The sequence below is a fragment of the Lytechinus variegatus genome, chromosome 1 (assembly GCF_018143015.1).
Source record: "Lytechinus variegatus isolate NC3 chromosome 1, Lvar_3.0, whole genome shotgun sequence".
Lineage (NCBI taxonomy): Eukaryota > Metazoa > Echinodermata > Echinoidea > Temnopleuroida > Toxopneustidae > Lytechinus > Lytechinus variegatus.
The window spans coordinates 73,330,974-73,354,836 of NC_054740.1; the positions used below are offsets into that span (position 1 = coordinate 73,330,974).

Consider the following 23,863-nt stretch of genomic DNA (forward strand, 5'->3'; position numbering starts at 1 on the left):
ACGCCCCTGGTGAGAAATAAGGTTGAAAACAATGGATTATCCTATTGGGCTTCGTGCAGGCCAATATGGCGCCAACAAGGACCCCCACAAAGGGAAGGAGGGGTCTGTAAATTTGAACCCATCGTTTTTGGTCTAAGGGGACCCTATTGAAGCCAAAACAACCAAAAAATCAATTTTGGCACGCTAGTCCTACGGGATGACACACCATACCCCACTAATGATGAAACCAACACGAATCGAAACAGGGGATTCCCCAATAAACAGCACCGCTCGAAGGCGATAGTCTACAAAAATGGTCAATATGAGTAAGGGATTCAGGGGGGGGGGTGGTATCTGAATTTAATGGAAAAGTATTTCATTGCAAATGTTGGAAAATACAATGTAGGTGTCAATGTGCATCCAAAGAGGGAATATCAAAAGGAAAATCCTCAAGACTTCAGATGATAGGAAACAGTGGTTTCACCTCTTCTGCTTAACTTGGTTACGGTATGTAGACTAATTCGAGCCGCGCGCGCGTCGCGGCGACTACATACAGAGAGGTAAAGACATACTCACAGATGCAGAGAGGGAGGACACCGCCTTCAGCTTCAATATCAAAGCCAAAACCAGGTGAGCAGCAAAGTCAAGTTGAAATTGATTGTAAAAATATATACCTCCCAACTTGCTAATTTGACAACGCGTTTGTCATTTTTGTTAGTAAGAGGACCGTTCTCTTTAAGTTTTGCTCTTTTTAAGTTTGACTGTGACAGACACAGTCAGTACCGTATAACCGCCAGAACTCGAACACCTTTTCAGTAAAGGTTGCATAAAATATATTTACGGCATTTCTGGCTTACATTCTTGGGCTTGCGGTGTAGCCGAAATTCTAAGCTTTCCGTAGGTGCCGTTCGATTGGGATTTCATCGGGAAAGTTTCGGGGAGCGCGACGATCGCCGAAGGCTTCGTGCCTGCCAGAATTCGTACACTACATGCCAGAATTCGAACACCAGATGGCGCAGTACATTTTGCGTGTTGATGATCGCGCGATCATGTCCCCCTCGCTCTGTGATAATTAAATGATTGTTTTTTATGAATTTAGTGTTTATTGACTTAATACACCTTTTTATCTATTTTTATGTAGTTATTTTTTTAGTTTCTTCAACTATTTATACATTAAATCATAGGTTCTATTCATTTAAATAATAAATTTTCATGAATTTCATTGTTTGAATTAGTTCCTGCTACATTTAACTTATATTTCAATTTTAGAATAATTTCAGTCATATCCATGATATCACTTACTTTTATTTTGAGTTTTGTGCTTATAGATTTTATAATTTCTTTATTTAAAAAAAATCAGAAAGGATTCATTTATGTGCAATAGCTTTTTCTATGTATTACTCTCAATTACTATTCTTCTATGACTAGTCAAATTATTAATATTGTTAATGATTTATGATATTATTTTTAGATTTATTGTCATTATTAAAATAATATTTACTTTTATCAATGTTAACAATATCATCAGCATCATTGGCATCTTCTTTTATGTATGGGCCTAATTTGTGCTATTATTACTTAATTATTTAAAATCACTTATTATCGCAGTGGTATAATTTTTCTCTGCCAGTATGTGAACTTATTTCCTTGAGAAATTCATGTGGGGGATATATTTTGGAAGGTATAACCACAATGCATGTCAGTTGTCTCACTACTTTTATTGAGGCAAGTAGGAGTATTTCGGGGGGGGGGGGGGGGTTCACATTGAGATTTAACATTATTGATTCATTGATTTCCATATATCACTTACCGGTACTTGATTTCTGTGTTTTATTGCAGGTTTCTTGGTTCATCTAAAGAAGTGCGAAAGAGAAGTTTCCCACTTACCTTAGCACACTCTGCATGGGCGCTCAATTCCGATTGCATAATAAAACATAAATTACTGATGATACATATATATCACTCTTGCCTTATTATCGATTCCTTTATTTCCAAAAACATAACAGAAATTATACAGTTAATACAATAACTAAATACAAAATAAGAAATACATGTAATAGTAAATTGAAAAAATGAATAAATAAATACAAAAAATTGAAAAAGATCATAACCAATTTTTATTTGTTTAATCAAATTAAATAAATAAAGAAAAAGATAAAAATGAATAAATGAATTATAAATAAAAAATCATAAAAAATATTCATAAAGCAATTTCAATTGGTTTCATCAACTTGAATAAAGTGCTTATGTGCATTAATTAAAATATAATAACACAAAGACATTTATCATGTCCCAAAATGAGATTTTAAAATGTTTTAAGTGATCTTAGACTGTCAATCATATTTTTTAAGAGAGAAAGATGAGACAACCAAATAAAAGTAATTGTTATATCATGCAAGGAATAATTTTGCTTTACATATTCGAATAGCATTTTGGTCATAATTTAGCTCTCAACTAAGTAATGTACAGTCCTATATGTAAAGATATGCTATACGAAAGAATTTATTCGTAGCAGTCTATAAAAAAATGTGGAGAAAATTGCGATGCGATACCAGGAAAATTATTCCCTGTCATGCATCATTTCAGAAGACTTTGTTTTCCTTGATCACTGCAGCCCTTATTTTTATTCTTGATCCATTCTGTATCTTATACATATATTTATTAAGCAAAAATATAATTTCTACAACGATGAATTGCTGTAATCATATATGAAACACATTTATTTTGAGACCAATCATTTATGGATTAGAAAAATCAATAATTGTATGGCCTATATACTATGCAATTACAAACACAATGATATAAATGATGTAGTCTTCTTCAATTCAAAATCTTTTGTGTTCATCTTTCAATCAGTTATAATCATTATGAATCATGATTACTGTGAAACTGTGTTCATTAAAAACAAATAAACTTTCCATAACAGTAACCTTTTTTTACATTTCAAAGTTTATGCATAACCACAGAGAACATTGATGGCTAGGATATAGCCTATCCACAGAAGACATCTTGAAGGACTTGGTAGGCCTACAGATCTTCTTGTAAATATGACAATAAATCCACTTCTATAGTATAGGAGAGAAAAGAGAGAAAATCATTATCATAATTATTATTTTTACAGTCGTGACTGTGAAAATAATAATTACCCCTGATAGAATAAAGGAATAAAATGAGGAAGAAAGGAACTAAGAAAAGGAGCTTAAAGGGTTACATGTATTAGTTGAGTTATTAGTCCTGTAATTTTGAGAAATAATTAATATTAAATCTTCATTCCATCAAAATAGGGCATTGTCCATGGCAAGGGGGGGGGGGGGGGGGGTTGCATTATGGAGCATTCCCCAGTTGTCCCCTAATAAATAAACCTGGAAAAAAGTGTTTAGTTAATTGTAATGTGCTTTTGCCAAACTTGGCCCCTAATATGTCTTTGCCACCCCCCCATGCACTTGCCTCCTAGTCAAAATCTTGTGCTGCCATTGCATACAAACCTGGATAAATACTATTCAAAGCCTGCATGCCCACAGTGAGCAAAATACCCAGCCTAGAATGTAGAGAAAGGAAAAAAAAAATGGATTCGGTCCTGGCCATACCACCACAGAAAAAAGGTAAGAATGTTTCGAGATAATGATTATAATTTTAATACATATAGTAATGACAAAAGTAATGTCACAATGATAATGATGACAATAATAGCAATATGTGGATGACATTATAATGTCAATCATAGTCAATGTCTCAAGGGTCATATAGGGGTGTTTTTTTTTATATATAATGACCAAAATTAGATATTGTATCAAAATAATTTAATATCAACCTGACAATAAATCATTGGCATTTAGAGAGAATTGCCCAATAAATAAATATTAAAAATGAAAACCAGGGGTAATCTGACGAAAAGGAACTTTATATGAAGGAAAAAATCACCCGATGTATACAGAAATAAATAAAAGGAAACGGCTGAAAATTATAATAAAAGGAAACCCTTCCATCTGTCCCCAAAGGTCATAGGCGGGGGGATGGGAGGAATTTTTAGTTGATAACTTTTTTTTTTTGCTTGTCAATTTTGTTTCCTGCGTCCCCCTAAATTCTGGTGAACCCCCTTAAAATGTCTCTTGTCCGACCCCCCTAAAATTTAGGTTGATGACCTTTTTTTGCTTGTCAATTTTTATTACATGTGTCCATCACAAAAGTTCAGGTAGGCCCCCCTAATTTTTTGGCTTCCGCCGCCAATGCAAAAGGTAGCCGGGGACCTGACCCCCCCCCCCGAAAAAAAAAAACTATCACCCAAAATATAAGGTGCATCTTTTTAGCCCCCCCAAAAAAAAATAATAATACCACCCCCCCAAAAAAAATAAATAAATCACCCGAAATAAAATGTAAGATTATAAAGAAAGACAAGCAAAAAAAAGTTATCACCCAATATGTAAGGTCTTTTTAGCCCCCCCCCAAAAAAAAGGTTATCACCCAAAATATAATGAAAGGTCATGTAAAAAAAATGACAAGCAAAAAAAAAGTTAATCACCCAAAATCTAAGGTCTTTTTAGCCCCCCCCCCCCAAAAAAAAGGTTATCACCCAATATATAATGAAAGGTCATGTAAAAAAATGACAAGCAAAAAAAAGTTAATCACCCAAAATGTAAGGTCTTTTTAGCCCCCCCCCCAAAAAAAAAAGGTTATCACCCAAAATATAATGAAAGGTCATGTAAAAAAATGACACGCAAGGAAAAGTTAATCACCCAAAATGTAAGGTCTTTTAGCCCCCCCCCCAAAAAAAAAAAATAAATAAATCGCCCGAAATAAAATGTAAGATCATAAAAGAAAGACAAGCAAAAAAAAAAAGTTATCACCCAATATGTAAGGTCTTCTTAGCCCCCCCCCCCCCCAAAAAAAAGGTTATCACCCCAAATATAATGAAAGGTCATGTAAAACACAATGACAAGCAAAAAAAAGTTAACACACCCAAAATGTAAGGTCTTTTAGCCCCCCCCCCCCCAAAAAAAAAGGTTATCACCCAAAATATGAAAAAAGGCAAAAAAAAGTTATCACCCAAAATGTAAGGTTATTTTAACAGAAAAAATTGACAAGTAAAAAAAAAGGGGGGTCCCCAAAATGTAAGGTCATTTAAAAAAAAAAAACGATTGTGAATGGTGTATTTTCTCCATCATAATAAAAATACCACAAATAGTAGGAGGGATTTGGGGGACACGTACCCCCTAGAATTCCCGCCCATGCCTCAAAGCATGTGCTAAATTGAAACAAAAATCCAAGTCCACGTACAGCCCGTCTATCTAGTCCTTAGTATTTGTCACTCCCCCCAAAAAAGTAAATAAATAATGAAATATAAATATGTGTATTATAATGGGCAAATTAACACACAAGAGAAAAAAATTTGGTCAAAAAATAAAAGAAAACAAATTGATATCAAAAGAAAAGAGATCATAATAAATGCTTGATAAAGACTAGTCTGCCATTAATTAATTACGTGTTGAAATGCAATTAAATCGGGGTGTTCGAGTTCTGGCAAGAAAAAACTTTCATGTTGGTGTCATCTTTTTCCCCTTCTGAAACGAAAATTATTCGTAATTACGAGATGCCCTGACGAACACCGAGTCGACGTAAGAAGCACTTTCGGAATATTGTATATTATTTGTTCAACTTCTTCCAATTTTATTAAAAAATGTGAAATTTCCGTAAAAATACTGATTACGGGCACCCCTTACAAAATCGCGAATAATATCAACTGCTACTCAATTGTGAAGTAAAATGACTAGTTTTGCCAAGTTTAATTATCGTTTTTGATGCTTATCGCACATGAGTGCGAAGGTACGATCGTGGCCTACCCGCAGTAGCCCCGTTGCGTATTCACATTCTCCGATACGCGTTTGCGCTGGCAATAAAAGGCGCACTGACGCAGCCGCTGGCAGTTGAGCCAGGTGTTCGAGTTCTGGTCGATATACGGTACCGTAGGATGAGTGGAGCGTGGGAGCCAGCGGCGCTGCTGTATACCGGTGCGTGCGATGCGTACATATGCAACAGGGAAATCACAATTCTGTGTTGAGTTTTACTTTTAGGCCTACAACACTCACACGTATTGCGAGGTTAGTATACTGGGCATGCTTGTGTGAGTGATGTAGACCAAAAGCATTATCGCAAAATTGGGAACCAGTTCCTAATTTCCACTTAAAAATTTTACAAGACATGCATGACATGGCGTAGCTCACTCCTAGTACCAATGAGGTCCAAACATTAACATGTATGGACCTCATAGGCGACATTACCCAAAAATATGGGTTAGACAATGCTGTTCTGATTTCCAACCCAAGACTTTGGTAAATGTACGCCTTAATACAAATTGGAGTTACGTGATATGACTTTCATTTGTTGGGGAGACATTAAAAGTATTAATTAAGTAGTTCAAATTAAAATATATTATCATTAAACTTACATTTGAGGCCCTTTTTGTTGATTTTCGGTGAGCGTTCCACACAGCTGCGACGAGTGATCAACTCCGAAGTGATACGCGAACTGGTCAGCTGATCGGTCAGGTGATCGGTAGATTATCTTTTTGTCAGACGTTCATAATTTATGTAAAGCGTATCAATCTTCAGTATCTTGATTCCAAAGTATCAGTATTGCAGATAAATGTCATTATTGATTGGAATCAGTGGCGGATCGGGGGGGGGGGGGGGGGGGGGTGGGGGTGAGCATTTCTGCCCGATCCCCCTATTGAGATTTGTAGTAAATATTTTGGAATTAAATACGTTGTTCATACTAGTTATGCGACCCCTCCCTTATGATGATCACAGCATTATTTGTAATGGGGATATTTCGTTCATAATTATTCTTGTCTCTTCTTTCTCCTTTTTAGCCTTTTTTTGCTTGTTAAAACCTTTTTCCTTTTTTTTTGGGGGGGGGCTCGCCAAATTTTACGTGGGTCAAAATTACCTTCATTTTTTTCATTTGTCCAGTTCTACGCGAGACAAAATTACCTTCGATCATTATTATAGTTAAAAACTTTTTTTTATTTTTTATTTATTTATTTATTTTTTTTTTTTGGGGGGAGGTTGCCAAATATCACGCGAACGTTTGTCAGCTTTTACTGTTTTATTCGACTTATAATCAAATATTAAATGGGGCTTACCACAGTTTTTTTTAAAGTCAATTCATAAGAATATTCCTCCTCGGGATTTGAGCTTTCTTTCATGAAATATCAATTTTTTTCATGATTACCAAAAATACTTAAAATTTTTTATCGGTGTATGCCTATAAAGCTTTAGCTCATGCGTTGCGCCTGCCATATTTTAATGCTGATCAACTTTATGCTTTTAATGAATTCCTAAAAACAATAAATTCTCAGATCATCAATTTTGTCGCAATCGAATAATTCGATTGCGTCTCTCTATCAGTTTTGAATATTCATAAAAAATATCAGCTCGTGCTCTTTGCTCATAATATTTTGATTAGTAAATTCTTCTCTTATATAATCGAGTCGGATAGATAGATAGATAACTAGAGAGAGAGAGTTGGGGGGGGGGGTCCCTCAGCTACTTGTCCTCGCTTATTTGTTATTATTTGTTATTATGCTCATGTTGTGAGAGCTTTGTGTTTTCACATTTTTTTCTTTTTCAACCTTTTTATTGTCTCGGAGCTTCCCTCTATTTCTTTACACTATATTATAATGTAGTCCTGTTTCAATCATTGGCGGCGGAAGCCCCAAATTTTAGGAGGGGACAACCTAAAAAATTTTGACAAGCAAAAAAAAGGCTCTCAACCCAAACATTTTAGGGGGGACGTAGGAAAATAAATTGACAAGCAAAAAAAAAAAGGTCAACAACAAATTTAGGGGGGAACGTCCCCGCTTCCGCCGCCTGTGGTTTCAATTCTTTTTTTGTTCTCATTTCAATGAAAACATCATTATTAAACTGACGTACATGTAGAAGACTTTATTACGAAATTTTGACATTGTTTTGTTTCATTTGTTTGGCTTTCTTTTTTTCTTCTCCTCATCTTCTTTTTCTTCTTACTTTTTCCCTTTCCTTATTTTCTCTTCAGTATTTCATTCAGGTATCCGCCAATTTATACAACACCAAGCATATAGAGGCGGATAATCAGTGAGGGAGCATGACGGTGTGCCGCTCTAAAAAAAGGAGGAATATTAGAAGAAAAAAAAAAGAAGAAGGGATGGGGAAAAAAAAAGAAAAAAAAAGATGATGATGGCAATGACGATGATGAAAATTATCTTGGTGATGATGATGGTTGTGGTGACGGTTGTGGTGATGATGATGGTGATGCTAATGATAGTGGTGATGATGATGATGACGAGATGTAATTTTGTTATTTTGTCTTTGAAAAAATTAAGTAGTGCAAAGTTGAATTCATTTAAAGTTTATTATGAAAATAGCAGAAAAAAAATTGGTATGCGTTCGAGGAAAATCCATCTCCCACCAATCTTTTTCAAAGGTAAGATTTTTTTTGCCCGGGGGGGGGGGGCCACTTCCATTCACGAGTGGATACCATGCGCGACCATGGGGTCTCGAAAAGCACCCTAAACACGTAATTTCCATATTCTGAAAATGCACCCCTTAACAAGTATTGGCGTGTGAAACCCTACCCTTAACAAGTATTGGAACAAAACGATACTCTTGGCAAATATTCCCTGAAATGAACCCCTAAACAAGTACAGGAATGTTTTATTGTTACGGGTCCTTCGGTCGTCGGCTTTACCTTATTTGGTTTAGTACGACCCCACCTTCTACACCTCGCGCAAATCGGACTCTAAACACGAAGTGTTGGAGCAAAAAGGACATCCTTTATAAAACATTTTGATTTTGTTTTATCATCCCGCAAATTAGACCCTAAACACGACGGTTTTTCCTAGCGAATTAATAGATACCCTTTTTTCGTTATTTTTGTGTTTTTGACACCCTTATCACGTTACGTAGGTAACGTGCCCTATCGTGAAAAGGACATCCTTTTTACGTTTTTTTTTGGTCGCGCATGGTATCCACTCGTCAATGTAAGTGCCCCCCCCCCCCGCCCCCCGGGTTTTTTTGTGACGGCGTAGGCCTTTGCAAGCAGCTATTATTATGGTAAAAAAGTAAATGAAATGTCAAGAAATACATGATAATGATTTTTATGGTACATTTTAGTAGGCCTATATCAATTCATACTTGTTATCAAAAAGAAAAAAGTGGGTCGTTACGGACCATTAAAAATGGGAAATTTGGGCATTTTATATTTAGGATAGAGCAACTGCTCGTTATAGACGTCACAATAAATCAAGCATTCTAAATTCTATCAACTCCATTTTTTGTCAAATAACACCTTCATCGATATTTTGAAATGATTTTTCTCATATTTTCATCATCTTTTTATCAGGGTGAAATTCCCCTTTAATTTACAAAACAGATTCGCAAACAATATCAAGAGTAGTGGGAGGCAAGGGTGGAAATCTAAGGTAGGGGACCAGGGGCTGGAAAACAGGCAAAAAAAAAAAAAAACTAACAAAAAAAAAAAAAGGAAGGTTTATCACCCCCAAAAGAAGGTCGTCTCGTCCAAAATACATGTTTTACTTCGATTTAAATGATGTAGGCCTATTTCTTTCCATCATATATAAAAGAACAAAAATAGTAGGGGGACATTTGATAATGTGCCCCTACTATTTTGGGTTAGGGGAAGTGTCCCCTGGGATTTGCGCCCATGTGGGGGGGGTGCTGCACCTCCTTTCGGAATCATTATGGAACAGTGTGAATAGTCGCTGTGATTTCGATCTCATACCTATAAAAAAAATAGAACAAAAGAACGCCTTGACCACAGGCCAAAATGCCTAACAATTTATCCGCGGCATTAACAACTCTCGTAAGGGGCGCTCCATTTATAAATAGAGTTGCATGTGTAGCTGTCTATGGCAACAGAATCCATCGCAGAATTGAAGCCAGAAGCGTGGGAATTTGGCAGAAAATTCAAGAAAAGAACCGGTGAGTACCGATTTAAGAGTAATTATATATTCATTAACATTTATTGAATCATAAGAATAAAGATTTTTTACGGAAAGAAAGCTTAGTTCTAAGCTAGGGCTGCCCAAATGCGCGTGAGTGGAGTCTCAGTTTCTTAACACGGGTAAGTATTGCGGTGTCGCCTAGAGTGGCGTAGCTACTCCTAGACCAATAGAGGCGCTGGTCAGAAAATTGGGATTGTCCCAGTTTACAGGGACTGTCTCAGTTTATAAGGATTCCTTCACACAAGAAATCTAGGAAAGTTCATTCACCTGTCAAGTGCCGACACCAATGAAGTGTGCTAGTCAATGTAAACATATCAGGTTTCATAACAAGATTATTGGAAGACGGTAAGTCATGAAAAATAGATGGTGAACTGGGGGGAATTGAGGTCACTGAATCTATTTTTAGCACTCTCAATTTCCGTAATTGCTGTCTTTGTCATGTCCCGTAGGGGGAAGTGAAAAAAAAACGTCCCCATAAACAAGGACAGTCTCAATTTATCAAGACATGATTTGTCTTGGTTTATGAGGATATCCTTGTTTTCTGGGACAATCCCAATTTTCGGACCAGTGCCTCTACTGTAGACAGGAATAACCGTCATTTCTGGGGATTTTAGGCCTAGGCCTACATCATGTATTCAACAATTTCTGACATTTTACTAAGAAAATATCATCCCAATTCACCGACGGTAGCGTGTTGTTATTGTGAGCTCGCATGTGTTATCAGTCCTCCCTTTTGTTGATTAACTGTCCAGACTTCGATGTGCTTTTTTTAGATTGAATTTGTATTCTTAAAGACTTAAGGATTTATCAACTACAACATACAAGATATCAATTTATAATTTATAATCAATTCTGAATAAATGTCAAAGAAATAGGTCTATGGCTATATCAAAAGGTATGAAAATGGTACTTTACCGATGTTTTCTTGCGACTTGGACACCAGAATCACTCCCAAAATAGCAGCCAAAATTACAAACGAATGGAGAGTGCATCGACAATTTACGGATGTCATATCAATATTGATTATTATGTGATCTGCTCCACATGCGAGCTAAACCGCTATGATCACATGTAGCAGACGACATTCGATATATCGAGACATTAAAAAGTTTATAACGATGCCGTCATTCAAGATGGCAACTTGCAAGAAAAACTGTCAGCTCAGCTCAGGTGAAAATGTCTTAGATGAAAGATTTCTCGATCATCCAGAGGATTTTTATCAATAACTCCGGTCCAAGGTACGCAATTATTTATATTTAACCGATGATGGAAACCATGAAACTGTAAATTTTGCTTAAAAACAGTTTTAAATCGCGATCTATAAAACGTTAGTTCATTTATACGTTGGCTGTACGTACGGGCCTCCAAGCTCATCAGTCTTTGTATTGGTGAGTGGAGCCAACGTAGTTCAGCAGAACAACCAAAATACAGAGACTGAAGCTTTTGGGCTAGACATGACCTACCTATCTCAACTCACTGCTTCAAGCCCTTGCATCACCGCATCTGCTAGCTGGCGCGCTAATTCTAAATAAATCTAATCCTGTTCAATTTCAAATCAAAGAACTGATCAGAAGGATTGCAGGGCTCGAATTAATCCAAGGCCATGGCCTTAGATGCCCTCAGAAATGGCCTTGATGCCCTTTCAAATATTTGTAGACTTAAGGCCAAAATAACTGCCCTTTTTTGCTGTGGCCTTGGTGCCCTGCGGTAATCCAGTGCATGTGCCCCATTGAAAAGTGCATTTATTATTGATGCCCTTTTTTGGTGGCCTTGGATGTCCCATAAAGTGAAAACTGCCTGCCCTTTCCCTTAAGTGCCCTTTTAAAAAATGGCCTTGCCCCTTTAAATTCTTAATTCGAGCCCTGGGATTGATTTCGTCACTGTTTTTTCTCTACTCACTAAAATGGGTACCAGCATGGAAAACTCCCCATAGAGTTGTACACACTTTTTCCCATTTCAATCAATCAATGAGTAGAGTATTAATTTAATCTACTCGCTAAAATTAACCCGCATGGAAAATTCTCCATAGTTGTACACGCTGGTTCCCATTTCAGCGAGTAGAAGACAGATTGCTAAAATTCATCAGTGATGATTCAAACGGGATAATTTTTTCTAGTAAACTGCCTTAATCTCATGAAAATGGGAACCAGTACAATTCAGGAGGATTTTCCATAGCTGGTTCCCATTTTTAAGAGTAGATATAAAGACATTAGATTTTTTGTCAGTGATGATTCTCTGACGAAATAAATCTCAGATCTTTATCTACTTGTGATAATGGGAACCAGCATATAACTCAGTAGAATTTTCTTTATAGGTGGTTCCCATTTTGAAGAGTTAACATAAAGGTACCTCGTGCGAAGTTCGTGCAGGCTACACTCCACTTCACTGCCGCTACACTATGCTCCACGTACCCGAACTTCGAGACCTGTACTCGATCTGATATTTCAAGTGACAAACGTGGGATTATATGGGGGGGGAGTATAAAATTCATGCAACATCACGATCTTTAAAAACAATTAAAACTAATATTCACTTTAGACAAAGTTTTACTTTTCCATGCTTCTATACATGTAAGTCTCAAAATTGGTGATTTAGAGCCAACATGAAGTTCCTCACATGTATCAATAATTTGCTGCTGATTTCAAAACCTCACATGCGGATGCAATATGCATGAGGTACAGCCAGTGAGTGGGGATTATAGTACAATGTAACATGTCAGAAATTGTGAAATAAATCGCCTGAAATGACAGTTATTCCTTTTTTTAAAATTCTGTGAGTTGCACGGAAGATAAATTGGTGGGTAGAACATTTCTAACATCACAGGCATGACAGGAGTGTGTATTTAATGAGCAGATTCCTTAATATTATAGCAAACTTTCTTTGTGATAATTGAAAATTGGAATTAGATCGGACTCGTGCACTATTTCTATGCTTGGGGAGCATTGTCTGCACACTATGACTAGTAAGACAAGTAATATTACCGTATTATTAAACATCAATGAAATTCTTTTATTAACATAAAAACTTAAGTTCATAATGTTTGTTAATTTTTTTATGACTGAGTAATGTAAGTGTGCCAAAAATACATAAAATTTAGAGAAGTAGAATAGGCCCACTGCTAGATCTCTGTACGATTTATTATTTTTTTTTTGGGGGGGGGGAGGGGTTAGTCTATGACCATGGCAATGGCATGCCCATGGCCAGTTACATGTATATAATCAAATCAACAAAAAATAAAAAATAAATAAATTGTGCACTCTGTCTGCACTTCCATTTACTTTCATACACACAATTTGGGGATTTTGATGAGAAAAGGCTGCAGTAATATTTGTTTCGCCATGAAATTATTTTTTGGCACCATTTTGATTTTTGAGTCAATTATTTTCTGAGTTATTGCTATTGCATGACTTCAGTTTGTGGTCACAGCATACATGTACATGTATCTTTTGAAGAATCGTGCAGTATGCGCAGACATTGGAGTTTTGACACCATGCAGACTTGGGGCAGCTTTAACCATGTTTAACTCTTAATAGAGTGAGAAGGGAGACTGCAATAAAGTCAGTTCAAGGTTTATAGCTCATGATTAATTTTTTCTCAAATGATTTGTGCGATTTTTCATTTGGATGAGTGCTAACATTTTCAAATGAAGAAGTTGCATATACATGTCTGGCAAAGCAATTAAATTCTAAGAATGGAAGGCATTGTAGGCTGGGGCCCGTTTCTCAATACCGTCACACGTGATAGAATTGCAACTATTCTGAATTAGGTAATACATGTACCAGGTCAAAATCATTGAAAAATAAATGTACAGTTTAGAAAATGTCAATATTTTTCACTTTTCACAATTTTGGACATTGCATTATTGTTGTGCTATTAAATACCAGTGATTATGAAGACTTTGTTAGTTCTCTTCAGCTTGCCAGCTTGGATTTGATATAAGAACATTTCAAAAGAAATACTTTCTATGAATAATCATCACATCACAAATGCCTAGCTACCAGTACATTGTATGTCAGTGAATATGAAAACCACCTTCATGATTTATCTCAAATGACCAGTACTGCTCATACAATTGTGAAAAGGCTTTATACTGTACAGTCGGAAATAGACATTTCTGCATACTGTTGTGTATCAAATACATGTAGTGCTGATCTTTTCATGCTTTTCCCCTCAAATCGTCAAGTTGAAATTTTTGACTTGGTTTAATTTCTTTCTTCTCTTTTACATGTACAAACCTGTATGAAATTTTACTGAGAAGAAAAATAAAATGTTGGCATTTAGGAATGTTTGTTATTTTTATGAAAAGTTCATTGAATTTCCACTCATTTCCATTGGGAATCTAAAAGCACTGATATTGCTTTTAATTTTGCTCATTTTTGAGAACTGACACTTGGTCATGTTTTTTTTTTTAATTTCTCAATATCACTATGGTCCCTGCATTTGACTGCTGTGACATATAATGATTTTTTTAGCCCTGATCTAGCTTTAATTTCCATGTAAAGGCAGAGACTGGGCAGGTAATTGTTGATTACTAATTCAAAAATAAAGTTCAACATTTTGTTGTATGTTCTTATAAAAATACAAGAGCTTCATGTGTCCACATGTAACCTGATTTTAAAGGACGATGTTTCCCAAGAGGAAATCTCAACTGAGATGAGTTTGCCACAGTATTACTGTAGACCCACACAGATCAGCTTTCATGTTCAACCAAATATGTTTATTCTTTTTTTTTCTCTCCCTTTCAGGTGATTTGAGGTCTCTTTGATACGGTAGTAGAAAAGTATCGGCAGTAGAAGAATGGATGGACAAGGAGGTCGTGGTGCCTATGCACAGGTGACAGCACCTATTGGAGAAGATGGTCAGGTGACTGTCAAGCCAAGTGGCAAAAACAGGGGAGCATCCTCAGTTTGTACGGCAAAGAGACTCTTAATCGCAGCTGGAATCGTTCTTATCATAGTGATCATCATTGTCATAGCTGTTCTTGTAAGCAATAAGTCGAGTAGTAGCGAGATTACAAGTGCAAATACAACAACAATTGGTAAGTTTAATGATGTTTAACGATCAAGTCCACCCCAGAAAAATGTTGTTTTCTATGATCAATCGAGAAAAATCTAAGAAGAGTAACGTGGAAAATTTCATCTAAACCGAATGTAAACTAAGAAAGAATGACATTTAAAAGTCGCTTATATTTCACAAACAGTAATATGCACGACTCATCAGTGGCATGCAAATTAGATAGTTGATGTTGTCCCTCACTCTCTACATGTATTTCTTTTGTTTTTAATCATTTGGAATTGGATTATACAATATTTCAATTTTTACAGATTTGAGAATAAGGACCAACATGACTGAACCATAAATATTTAAACTATGGTAATTCCACATGTCCAGGGAGGAAGAAAACTTTGTTCACAGAAGAATAAGGAGAAATTAGAATATTCCATATGATACAATACAAAAGAAATAGAGAGTGGATGACATCATCAGTCCCCTTATTAGCATACTGACTAGGAAGTGTTTTGGTGAAATTAAGTATAGAAGTGTCTTTTATTCATCGCCATCTTTATTATTTATTAATATTGTCAAGTTATGACTTTGTAATTTTCATACTGCAATATAATTATGCCTCATAGTGTTTCGGTTCATGACCGCTCTATAATTCTGTGGCAAGCCGTACAGTGTATCCGTGGCAACTCCGCAAGAATCATAAAAGTTTGTGCCATTTTTATAGGCAAGTTATATCTGCCATTAGGCAAGCCGACACATTTTAGTGAGCTCTTAATTTCCATGATTTTAAAAGGTTGTGTTTACAGTACTAATAATACATGTAAAGAAAGAAAAAAAAAACAAGAAAGGGCAAAGGTTCTGTGGATTCTTTGGTAACTTACATGTACATGTACAGCAAAGGATTAAAAGTACAGTAAGTATACATGTACATGTAGTTGCAGTATCAAATGAAGACATTTTAAATTCTATTTGTAATGTCATAACTTTAGTGTTTCCTTCCTTTTTGTCTTTTCCAGCTGCAATTGTGACCTCAATGATGGTATGTATGGTCTAAATAGTACTTTTATAGTACTTCATGTAGTTTCACTTTCAAAATTTTCAGGAAAACCCCCAAAAATCTTTCCTTATTATCCTTGTCTTTTCGTTATAGAAAAAGGGGTAGCTCAGGTTGAAAATTGAACAGTATTGAAGAAAATTACAAACAAGACACTGAAAATGACAATGACTTTTGAAAGCTTTACATTATTTTGGTGAAACAATTTTGTGCATGTCTCTATTGAAGCAAGCCGGTGATGTCATATCCCTCAATGCATGCTTTTGTATTTTATTATGCAACATTATATTTATTCAAATTTTCTCCTCCAAGAATGACAAAAACTTGGTTGACAACTGATTCAATGCATTAAAATAATCTGCATCTTATTTTGTTATAAGGGATGCATATCATACACACATGTATGAAAATATGATGAAATTATGATTTCATTTAAGAGATATATAATGCACCCATACTTGTACCTAGCTGGCCTAATGTACATGTACAACTACTGTATCTTTGGTAATTTTTAGGTCATGGGCATGTTTTTAGGACTTGTGCCAGGCTGCCAGCTGCACTTTGGCAATTGCGTTACTCGTCCGATTATACACTTTACATGTATATTTTTTATTATGTATACCTACATGTAGATGTACAAGTCAACTATCATATAAACTTGCATGTACTTCGGTCCATGGGCTCTGTGGGGTAAATTATAATAACTGAGGAGCCCAGGGGGGGGGGTGCCAAACCAGATTGAAGCCCCCTAGCTGACACCCATCTTCTGACTCACAGTTGTGGTCATTAGTACATTTCAGTACACTACACAGAGGGGTGAGTCAGGTATATTGAAGGTTCCCAGAGACCCTGACTATTATGATGATACAGTAAAAAAAACATGGATATTAGAATAATTGGAGAGTTTCGCGACATAGCTTGGGAAATCAAGTTACACTATACTATTCTTTTTTATGGCCTGCCTGTGGTTGATTGTTAGATTTTGTTTTGTTTTGTTATGTTTTTTATAAATAGGGAGCTGCCACACAATCAACTATTAAGTCTGTAAGTGCTACGGTAATTTTTATGATTTCAAGTGACATGGCATTGTTTTTTTGTACTTGGACTACATATATACACGTAGGTCCATGCATGTCTGATAATTTACATTATCATTTTTACCCACAATGTAAACCCAGTAGAATTATCTCCCAATATATTCAATTGTACACCAGCATCCATGGGGCTTTTCTTTTCAAATGACTTTCAAAAACACATTCTACATGTATAGCTCCACCTGAGGTTAATGCAGATGCTCTTCTGTCCATCTGTCCATGTAGTTTGTAAAACATCTGGCAAAATATGTTGTTTGTTAAAAATAGTCTCTTGGGGAATGTGACTAGTGGCTTTAAACTATAGTAGTTTTTATAGTGGATTGCAGGTCTGCTTTAACCATTAACAGATGTAGTGTATATTGATTTCATAGACTTACGTGTAGTCCCAGTTATCAATTTTCATTTATCTTTTATCACTAATTAATATTTAATTTCTTGCAACTCACCCTAAATGTGAAATAACTGTAGCCCTTTTGCAGAATTGCACAATTTCTTTTTCACATCTCACTTTTATTTCCCTATCAGACTTCTGTACAGAATTTATTTAACTTTAGATATTATGGGGATGATACTGTTGTTTTGACTGTGTGCACATTTGCTTTTTATTGTAGACCCATTTTATTGGATTGTACACTGTACATACTAATGTACATGTAGGTCAAAGTTTGTGACAAGGAACACAAAATCCTTGAAAAATGAGAATGGAGTTAGATCACTGCTAATTGCTGATTTAATGCTGTCATTTGCAATATACAGTAGCATAGTTTTACAATGCACGCATGTTTCAATGCCTTGCAACACCTGCATGTATCAATATTCAGAACCTTGGCCACTGCTTGCATGATGTTACAATGTTTCATTGCATCTTCGACCCCGTTCTGACTATACTTTCGAAAACTAGAAACCCGTTCAGGAAATCTGTTTGGAAGATTGCTTTGCTACCGTTCTCATTTGATCGCCTGAAAGTGGTTTTTAAAACCACTTCATGTGAAGCGGTCTTGTTTTGCTACGGGAACGCTCTCAGTGGGGGAAATGTTTCGTGTGAAATTCGAAACCGCAGTGTAGACATTCTACTCACAGTGTGTGGAGTAGCGAGCTCACATTCTTTGTAGATCGCTTTCTGGAGAAGGGTTGTGTTGAATGTGTTCTCACGTTAAAATCAGTTTAACAAGGCAATGCAATTTTATTGCAAGGTAGTTTTCTGAACTGGTGTGGGAGATAGCTTCCAAGGCGGCTTCGAGCATTCTTATTGCACGTGAAACTAGTTTCCAGTAAACTAAATTTAGAACATAATGAGAAAAGGGTCATAATGGGAACAAATTTGTTTGCGCTCACTGTTATCATAAAAAATTAAAGTGTCCTACATAAATTTTATTGAAAAAAGCTGAAAAATTAATAAAGAAAATGTTGGTGAAGCTATTCAGCCAGATTGCAGAGCCCTGTGCTCATGAGCAAATAAGCAAGATTTATTCTTAACATCTCATGGTTGAATTCACATCCCTGCAGAATCTTGTGGATTGTGAGACTTTCTTTCTCAAAGAATTCATTCACTTTATCTTCAGATGAAATCAAATTTTATTGCATCATTGGAAAGAGTAAATGTTACTCTTCCATAATGGTCATTTATTTTGAATTAAATAATTTGATACAGGTGAATTTTAGGCTTGAAAAGATGTCTGAAAACAGAATTTTCTTCTTCTGTTAAATTCTCTTGCAAATTGTGCAAAACTTTTAATTTTGAGCCAAAATAATATAGATTGGTATGTTGCACCATGGAAATGGGTCAGGATCCAGCAATTAAAGGTAAATGCTAGTTTTCGTAAGGATATCAAAATGAGTTCGTACAGAATCCAATGAAATGACCACTAAAGTGTCTGTATAGATGAAACGCATGTGCCAAAGAATTCTGGAAGAAATTGTGTAATTGCTGAGAAATCAGCAAATAAGCACAGGAATCGGGTAGGGCGTCGGGCCCAACGCCCTAAGCAATAATTATACATTGTCCCACGTGCGCTTATCTGTGTTGGGGATCGGGTGTGAACATTTTTCAGCGTAGATTTCAAGATTTCACAAAGTTCAGTTAATGTAACTGTACCAGATCTAGATCCTCGATGATATACTGACAATTAAGCCTTGTTTTACAGACTTTCTCATGAAATCAGTGTTTACTGCAACTACTGGAATTTCTCTTTAACAATAAGATACAAGACAAGAGTTTTTAAATTTCTGAGTAGCATGAAATCCAGAGTTCTGATTGGCTGGATAATGTTTTGCAACATGTCCAGGTAATTAGGCAATGGTGAGCATTTGAAGAAAATATTTATGTTCAAGAAGAAATATACATTATATCAAACAAAATAGGAAATTATATTTTCATGAAGAAAAATGTATGCAACAAATATATGAAATATATATACTCAAGACCAAAAATATTCAAGATATCTACACATAAAATATAAGGACATGATATTATATGCAAGTCACAATATTCAAGGCACAAAATATTTGGTCATTTTCAAACAAAAGTGGACATGGGGGTGAAAATTAAAACTTGCTAGAAATCATTAGGCTTCAATGTTTTTTGAAACTAGACATCTTAAAGGATATTTTTCCATTTCATTTACATAGAATTATTAATTATGTCTTGAGATACAGTGAATTTTATGCAAGGGAAATTAAATGTTACAAAATGTTGATTTTTGCATTAACATTCACATATTGCCTATCACAATATAAAATTTGTATTAGAAGCGCATTTGTTGGCAAGATACAAGCTGTGTATTGTATCTAACTCCTAAATAGCAAAAAAAAATTCTGTGAAATGTTTTTCTGAAAAAAAATGGGTTTTGAAGTTTTCAAAACTGGTTGTCGTGTCACTCAAGTTTTAAATGCAGAAAGTTTTCTAGAGCTGTGTATTCTGAAAATTAATTTATCCCAGTACTGGAGCAAATACAGTTTATCTGTACCTTATTGTATGTAAAGTAACTTGGTCCAGTGTGTTAAGGTAAAGCTAAAATTAACTTTTAAAGTTGTGTCGTGTCACTCACAATGTCGTGTCACTCACGAAATGTCGTGTCACTCACGGTATTATATTGTGTATAAAAAAGGACATCCAGTAATTTTTGAAGCGTTTTACCAGGGATACAGTCAAAATGTTCCTGACATCATTTAGGCCTATTTTAGGCTAATAATTTCCTCCATCTTCCTAATTTTACTCCTTTTTATGGAAATATTGAATTTGACATTGAGTTCATCTATTTTCTCTCCTCTCCGTGGTTGCCTTGGTTTAAAAAATCCTGACAATCTTCCATTGGTGTGAAGACTCGGATCCTAATTCATATTTTGGTGAATGTACTGTGATTAAGAATATAACAACATAATCAATCAACACAAAATTATGAATGTATCAAGAGAAAACCCACTATACTTTAGTCATGGACATATTTACAACATTTGCATAAAGGGTTGGTGATGGTGAAAGTCATACCTAGGTATTATTCGAACATTCTCTGTCTCCATTTAGAGAAATGAGCAGAAGGTTCACCTTTCTTTTGAGCAATGTTATTTCTTTGTTATACTCAGCTAGAAAAGTCAGGGATCCTATTTTGAAATTTGCAGAAATTTTAGTGGTAAAGTAGTGTACATGAGATATAAGAGATCACCATGAACACCAAACATTTTTTCAAATTCGGAAAAGAAAATGTTTTTCTTTTCCTTCTGATTGATTAAATCAACCTTTTCATTTGCCATAAATTAATTAATTGCCATTAATTCCAGGACATGCATGAAATAAACAAATTTGCAAGAAAACATAAACATTTCAGGTGAGAATGTACTAAGATTTGATAGAACATTTTGGATATTGCTTTTAAGCAGCTACATGCCAAGTTCAAAATCATTATTTGTTCGGCCACCATTCATACCGCTAGTGATTAACTACATGTAGGGTCTGAACAGCAAACTACCATAAGCAGGCCGATGTGTGTTCAGAGCAGATTTGCATTTACACGTATTCATTACAACAAAATGATGCATGTTCATGTAGGTCCCAACAAGTCCCAACCGAGACCGCATTTTGTTTCGAGCAACTTTGGATGGGTTGCCATTTATCGGTAGATTAATTTTTTTTGGGGGGGGAGGTACCCTTATAAGAACAGAGCTGGACCTCGAGGGGAAAGGCTATTGAGGTATAAAGGGATGAGGAATTTGATTTTAGTGTGACATCCAAGGGCTTAGAAAAGGAAAGGCTAATGACTTGTAGTTGTTATGTAATAGTAGCAGACTGCAAGAATCAGGTACTGACTGCGTCTTTCACCTTGTGGCTTTCCCTGGATTCCTGTGGTATGGTATATGATCAAATAATTAGCAATGAAAAGGCGCTTACAAGATTCCAGCTAAAAGCATAGCTCTGAATTTTGGTACAGTGCCTACATGTACATGTTCTGCCTTGGGAGGGTCCACGTACAAGCAGTGTTCAGGAGAAAACCTATGCTTCTTGAGTTGAATTCCCAAGTTTCTCAAGGATTTGCTGATAGTCCATCTGAAGTGTGCAGCAACGTGATTGTGGTTTGGTACCAAAAAAAAGACATTGAAACTGCCATGTCCGATTTGGACAATGCCTAAAATATTAAAGGAGGATAATATTGTAATCCAATATTTTAAGAAAAATGAGTCATACATGACATCATTGGCTACCAGACCATGCCAGATGATGTGACTATTGAGAATACCTTTCTTACAAGGAAAAATTATTCCATCCATTCTGGATGCTGGATTGTATAAACCTGTAAACTTTCATATACAGATAGGGAGTAAGAGCTAAAGTTTTGAATGATATCAGGCCACAAAAAGAATGTTTGAGTTGATGTCTATGCCAAGACCTCATAACACCTCCTTCAAGTGCCCCCTCCTCCTCTAAAGAGGAGAGCGGTAGAAGCCCTAGTGTGACAATGTGGTATGGTATAGGGAATGTGAGTTGATGGGCAAATATGACCATGAACCAAGAATAAAACATCAGGATGACATATTATAAACTTTAAAGAAAGCAGTCATTATGAAATTAAGCTTGTTTTTTGGTTAATGGTATTTTACTCTTCTACATCATGCAAAAAATACTTTCAATGTTGAGATAAATGTTGTATTTTTGCACTTGTCGTGTCACTCACGTTTTGGATGTCGTGTCACTCACGGTATATAGGAGGCTACCATTTTCCAAAGAGAAGGTTTGATTGATTTTGACTATATGCGTTAGATACATGTAGGTACACTATTTATGTCCATTTACTGGTACTCACAGTACTCAATGACAACTACTTGGGCACGAATCCAACCATATGTGTTAGTGGTCAGAAACCCATGTCCAAAATTTGTCGTGTCACTCACGCACCGTCTTTTAATCATATCTACTAACAAATTGTTGAATTCAAATCAAACTCGTAGTGGCCCATGCCAGTCCTACATTGTATATAATAAAGTAGTCATGATTGATTCATAACCTTTAAGTTTGAAGATATGAGCCCTTAAACCTCTCCGATTGTCGTGTCACTCACGTTTGAAAATGACCATTTGCAAGACTTCAGATATATATATAATCAAGAAACAAAAAAGATGCACAACACAGAATATATTGGCAGGTCCAAGCTATTGTTCCCTCTGAAGCAAGAATTAAATCTTTGCCTAAATTTAACATACATGTATGGCATGTAATTTTGAAGCTTATACTCCGAAGTCTTTTGCCTTATACTTTTTTATGTTCTGAAAACGTAAAGTTTAATGCCAAGGTCATGATTCCAAGAAATCATTAATTAGTGTGACGTAGAGACATCACATTTTTTGATAACGCAAATTATATTTGCAAATATTTCTGTGTCACAGACATGTAGTGCTAAGTTAATGCAAACATTTGAGAAAAAATATGATTTTGAAAATGATTTATGTTAATTATCTGATGTCCAACAGACACTGTCCCATATGTCCCTAATTACATGTAGCATGTTCTTTTAGATTCTAATTAAGGAAAAGTTGAACAGTTTTCTTCACACTTTGGAGAGTTCTAATTTATATTACTTTACATCAAAAAATGGAAGTGAAATACCTAAAATCAGCTATAAGCTTTGTGACGTATGGGACACACCACACTTTATAAATAGGATTTCTATGTATTTCTAATTAAGGTTCTTTGTAATTAGAAACAAGATGATATTAATTGAGATAAAATTATATTAGTGGCTGACTATTGGTATTAACAAAGTTATGATTTGCAAAATAACAAGGGTGCATAAAGGTAATATATATGGTAAAGTATATGGACCTAGTTTATGAAACTTGGCCATATGGTTAATCAAGTATTACTGAACATCCTGCCTTAGTTTCAGGTCACATGACCAAAGTCAAAGGTCATTTGGGGTCAATGAACTTTTAATAGACCATGTTGGGGGAATCAGCATCAAAATCTTAACCTAAGGTTAAGTTTATGAAATGTCATCATAACTTAGAAAATATATGGACCTAGTTCATGAAACTTGGACATAATGTTAATGAAGTATTACTGAACATCCTGCTTGAGTTTCACATCACATGACCAAGGTCAAAGGTCATTTAGGGTCAATGAACTTTGGCCAAATTGGGGATATCTGTTGAATTACTCTCATAACTTTGAAAGTTTATGGATCTAATTCATGAAACTTGGGCATAATATTAATCAAGTATGACTGAACAACCTTTGCAAGTTTC

General features: G+C 35.5%; 1 protein-coding gene across 2 annotated transcripts in view; it reads left to right on the forward strand.

Annotated features, from left to right (window-relative positions):
- Nucleotides 1-505: 505 nt before the first annotated feature.
- Nucleotides 506-23,863, forward strand: part of LOC121422408 — a 35,762-nt gene continuing 12,404 nt past the window's right edge. The window contains exons 1-4 of one of the 2 annotated variants that reach the window (XM_041617425.1): nt 506-609; nt 14,722-15,014; nt 16,000-16,022; nt 17,052-17,081. In XM_041617425.1, the coding sequence (XP_041473359.1) occupies nt 14,774-15,014; nt 16,000-16,022; nt 17,052-17,081 (294 nt within the window). In that variant the 5' untranslated portion in view covers nt 506-609; nt 14,722-14,773. The remainder of the gene's footprint in view (nt 610-14,721; nt 15,015-15,999; nt 16,023-17,051; nt 17,082-23,863) is intronic. The other variant, XM_041617437.1, reaches the window with a different exon arrangement.